This window comes from Octopus bimaculoides, chromosome 11 (genome assembly GCF_001194135.2).
Source record: "Octopus bimaculoides isolate UCB-OBI-ISO-001 chromosome 11, ASM119413v2, whole genome shotgun sequence".
NCBI lineage: Eukaryota > Metazoa > Mollusca > Cephalopoda > Octopoda > Octopodidae > Octopus > Octopus bimaculoides.
In genome coordinates, this window is record NC_068991.1 from 67,595,055 (window position 1) to 67,599,440 (window position 4,386).

Below are 4,386 nucleotides of genomic sequence, written 5' to 3' on the forward strand. Positions count from 1 at the left end.
CAAAATAACAAGGAGTTTCTACCTCGTAAACAGGAGTTACACCACAGTCATTTTGTGATCTTTACTACCCTGGTATCTATTAACCAATTTATTTTGTCCGAGTTAATTATTAACTTAGAGAAAATAAATACATATAATAATATAAATATATATATATATAATTTTTTATGCGTCCTTTTAAAGCCTAGCTAGGCTCATGGGCCCGGTTTCCCGGTTTCTGTGGCGTATGTGTTCCCCCCAGCTGGACGGGACGCCAGTCCTTCGCAGCGTTACTCATGAAACAGGAAGAAAAAGTGAGTGAAAGTTGGGGCGAAAGAGTACAACAGGGGTCGCCACCACACCCAGCCGGAGCCTCGCGGATCTTTAGGTGTTTTCACTCAATAAACACACACAACGCCCGGTCTGGAAATCGAAACCTATATATATATAGACGATGGGCTTCTTTCAGTTTCCATCTAACAAATCCATTTACACAAATTTGGTCAGCCCTTAGGCTATAGGAGAAGATACTTGCTTAGAGTTTCATGCAATGGGACTGAACCCAGAACCATGTGGTTAGGAAGCAAACTTCTTACCACACAGCTATGTATGTATATATGTATGTATGTATGTGTTTATGTATGTATGTATGTATTGCTGATTTCAATCACTCAACTATGGCCATGCTAGGGTATTATCTTCAAGGATTTAGTCGAACGTATGGACCCCAGAACATATTTTATGTCAAACGAATAAGCTTTGGGACAAAGCATAAACACAGAGAAGGATACAGGCACACGCATATGCCAAATTTAGAACCAGAAGTGAACTTCTTAACCACAGACATATTGACATACATTTATACACGCACATACACACACGAAAATACAGAGAGCCAACAAAAAAACTTACATCTTCAGTTAATCCATGTGCCAAACCAGTCGGTGAGAGACCAACGAAATCTGTATCGCCAGAGGTATCATTTGACGGTAGAGAACTGAGAATGTAATATTGTGCTGCATATGTTATCTGTGCCAAATTATGGTCTCCTCTCACATCAATATAACCTTTCTTCCAAATTTCCAACCAGGCTTTGGTGTGTTCATTCATAAGGACATTTTTCTTGGCCATTTCCATTGCTACCAATCAAAATAAAGGAAAATATATGTTCGCCATTTTGATTTAATAAATAAAAAGATAGAATGCTTATTCATTCAAGATAAAGGCCGTCGACTTGGGCTGATACAACTTAGCACCGTTGTTGTCGAAGGAGTTGCTATTAGGATGCAATAAGGCGGGATAGATATTGCAAAGCATCTCGCCTGATGGGACCTAATTAGCTGTCTTATGTTGCTGAAATTATATTTAACTCAAAACACTTTACTGCTCTTGTAAGCTAACAAAATATATTTCATCAATGTGTACAAAAGGAATTTTTAACATTATCGTTTTTAACCAGGAATGACAAGCAGTGTCCATGGCCCGTTACAGGGTGTTCGAAACTGGTGTGATAGATGAAGGAATGTATGTTCAAACTAGACACATGACCTGAATGCTTGCAATAGAGTAAACTAATGGTTCTCAACTGGGGCCAACATTACCCCTTGATGGAGGTCCATATAAGATTTTGTTGTTAAAAAATTTATCTACAATAAATTGGTTATACTTCTATAATATACAAAATATTTTAATTTTTTTAATACAATTCCTAATAAAGAAGGAAGCGAGCTGGCAGAATCGTTAGTATTCAGGACAAAGCGCTTAACAGCATTCCATCCGTCTTTACGTTCTGAATTCAAATTCTATCGAGGTTAATTTTGCCATTCGTCCTCTCGAGTTCGATAAAATAAGTACCGATTGAACACTAGGACCGATGTAATCGACTTACCCCGTTTCCCTGAAATTGCTGGTTTTATACCAAAATTTGAAACCAATATTCAATTTATAAAATTATAAAATGATTTTTTAAACATCGAATGGCTAGGAGGGTCCATCTGCGTAAAATGGGGATCAAAGGAATCCAAAGTAGAGAAACACTGGTGTAGACTCTCCCAAAGGCATCCAATATGTCAGGTGATCATTTTAAACACGTGATGTATGAAGTTTGTAGCTCATGTTGGCCATGACAAGATATGAATGCAGAATATAAAGGGTCACGAGGCATCCATCTGGGTTGAGGTTCTTAGAGATGCCAATCTGCTGTCTTGGACAGGATTTTCAATATCGATTCCAAAAAGAACAACAAAGTTGACCTCAGCGGGATTTGAACTCGTATCGCAGGGAATAGAATCAAATGCTGCGAAGCATTCTATCCGACGCTCTAGTCAATTCACCGAAATAGTTGGCGCAAGTATGCCGCTTTATGGATCGAAGGATTATATTCCATAAATGCTGGTTTGTGTATCTAGACATAGGCGCGGGAGTGGCTGTGTGGTAAGTAGCTTGCTTACCAGCCACATGGTTCCGGGTTCAGTCCCACTGCGTGGCACCTTGGGCAAGTGTCTTCTACTATAGCCTCGGGCCGACCAAAGCCTTGTGAGTGGATTTGGTAGAAGGAAACTGAAAGAAGCCCGTCCTATATATGTATATATATATGTATGTATGTGAGTGTATATGTTTGTGTATCTGTGTTTGTCCCCCCCAACATCGCTTGACAACCGATGCTGGTGTGTTTACGTCCCCGTAACTTAGCGGTTCGGCAAAAGAGACCGATACAATAAGTACTAGGCTTACAGAGAATAAGTCCTGGGGTCGATTTGCTCGACTAAAGGCGATGCTCCAGCATGGCCGCAGTCAAATGACTGAAACAAGTAAAAGAGTAAAAGAGAGAGTAAAGAGTATACCATTAATTCTATACGCCTACATTTATCTAACTGGATGATGGATTTAACTGTTCGGGGTGAAATTAATCTGCAATAGGCTAACATCCTGTGCGGACATAGATGTGCAATGAAGACGTTTGCTTCGCAACTATTGGGGTTCATTTTCAATTTCACTGCACAACATCCTTGATATTCTTTTTCTACAATAGCCTCAGGTTGGCCAAAGCCTCGTTGGTTGGAATTTGTTAGACAAGAACTGTGTGGAAGCTCGTTCGAGCGTTACTCTTTCTAGCTTGGCTGACTGAATCACGGCTCATTTTATCATCGCTACCTGGTCATTCGGCGTCTTTAACAGGATCCATTCTGTTGCAAAAATTTGGCAGAGGTCTCCAGTTTGAGGATAGCTTACATCCATCAGTCTCGGAATCTCTGAAGAGAACGAGAAACGCTGCCTTTCCTCCTCTGAATAAACTATTTAAAAAAGCATTAAAAAAAAAAGGAAGTATGTTCATCTTTCCTTTGCTGAAATTCTATTCTGACATTTTATTAGAGACAGTTTTCTGAATAAGAACTAGAGCTACAAGACTGAGCGACAAACTAAGGCTAATATATTCTATAACTGCTGTTGTGATGGGTGATGGACATACTGCAAATATATTGATTTCAAATTTTGGCACAAAGCCCGAAATTTTTGGGGAGGAGGGGCAGTCGATTAGATCGACTCCAGTACGCAACTGGTACTTATTTTATCGACCTCGAAAGGACGAAAGGCAAAGTGGACCTCGGTGGAATTTGAATCCAGAACGTAAAGACAGATGAAATACCCGCTAAGCCTTTTGTCTGGCGTGCTAACGATTCTGCCAGCTAGCCGCCCTGATACTGAAAATATAATGAGGTGAATTCGTCTGCCTTCGAAACGAGATACTTTTACATAATTCTTGACATTTCCTTGATGAAGGACCATCGACAACAACTTAATGCTTTGACTGAAAAGAGGAAGATTTTTTTGAATGAAACGGGGGAAAAAAAATGCAGTGATTCGGTTATTTGCAACACGATTATGTCAGGAAAAATTGAAACTAAAAGGTAAAGATGACGACCAAGAAGAAAATTGCTTAATGTTAACTGAGGGCAGCTTATTGTGAACTTCTAGAAGTGAAACAAATATTAGTTATAATAGAAAAATTATTATAGAAAAAGTGAAATCCTCACGAACCTTTTTTATATGCATCAATAACTTGGTTTTTCTCGGTTCCTAACGCCGTGAGAAAATAAAAAGTTTTCTTTTTGTCTTTGGACAGGACTAGCTTAGACGGAACATTAGTGTAAATCATATGAACTGACTTATGTTTAGCATCATATTCTTCACTGTCAATGTTCTCACCATGGAAGTATCTAAAAGAAATTGTAATAATAATAATAATAATAATAATAATAATAATAATAATAATAATAATAATAATAATGATAATAATAATAATAATAATAATAATAATGATAATAATAATAATAATAATAATGATAATAATAATAATAATAATAATAATAATAATAATAATGATGATAATAATAATAATAATGATAA

The 4,386-nt window shown here is 37.6% G+C and overlaps 1 protein-coding gene across 1 annotated transcript in view; it reads right to left on the bottom strand.

The window, feature by feature from the left end:
- Positions 1–4,190, bottom strand: part of LOC106873889 (protein-glucosylgalactosylhydroxylysine glucosidase) — a 19,553-nt gene extending 15,363 nt beyond the window's left edge. The window contains exons 1-2 of the mRNA XM_052972005.1: positions 4,018–4,190; positions 892–1,118 (exon numbers count right to left, since the gene is read on the bottom strand). Coding sequence (XP_052827965.1) covers positions 892–1,118; positions 4,018–4,135 — 345 coding nt within the window. The 5' untranslated portion in view covers positions 4,136–4,190. The remainder of the gene's footprint in view (positions 1–891; positions 1,119–4,017) is intronic.
- Positions 4,191–4,386: the final 196 nt, after the last annotated feature.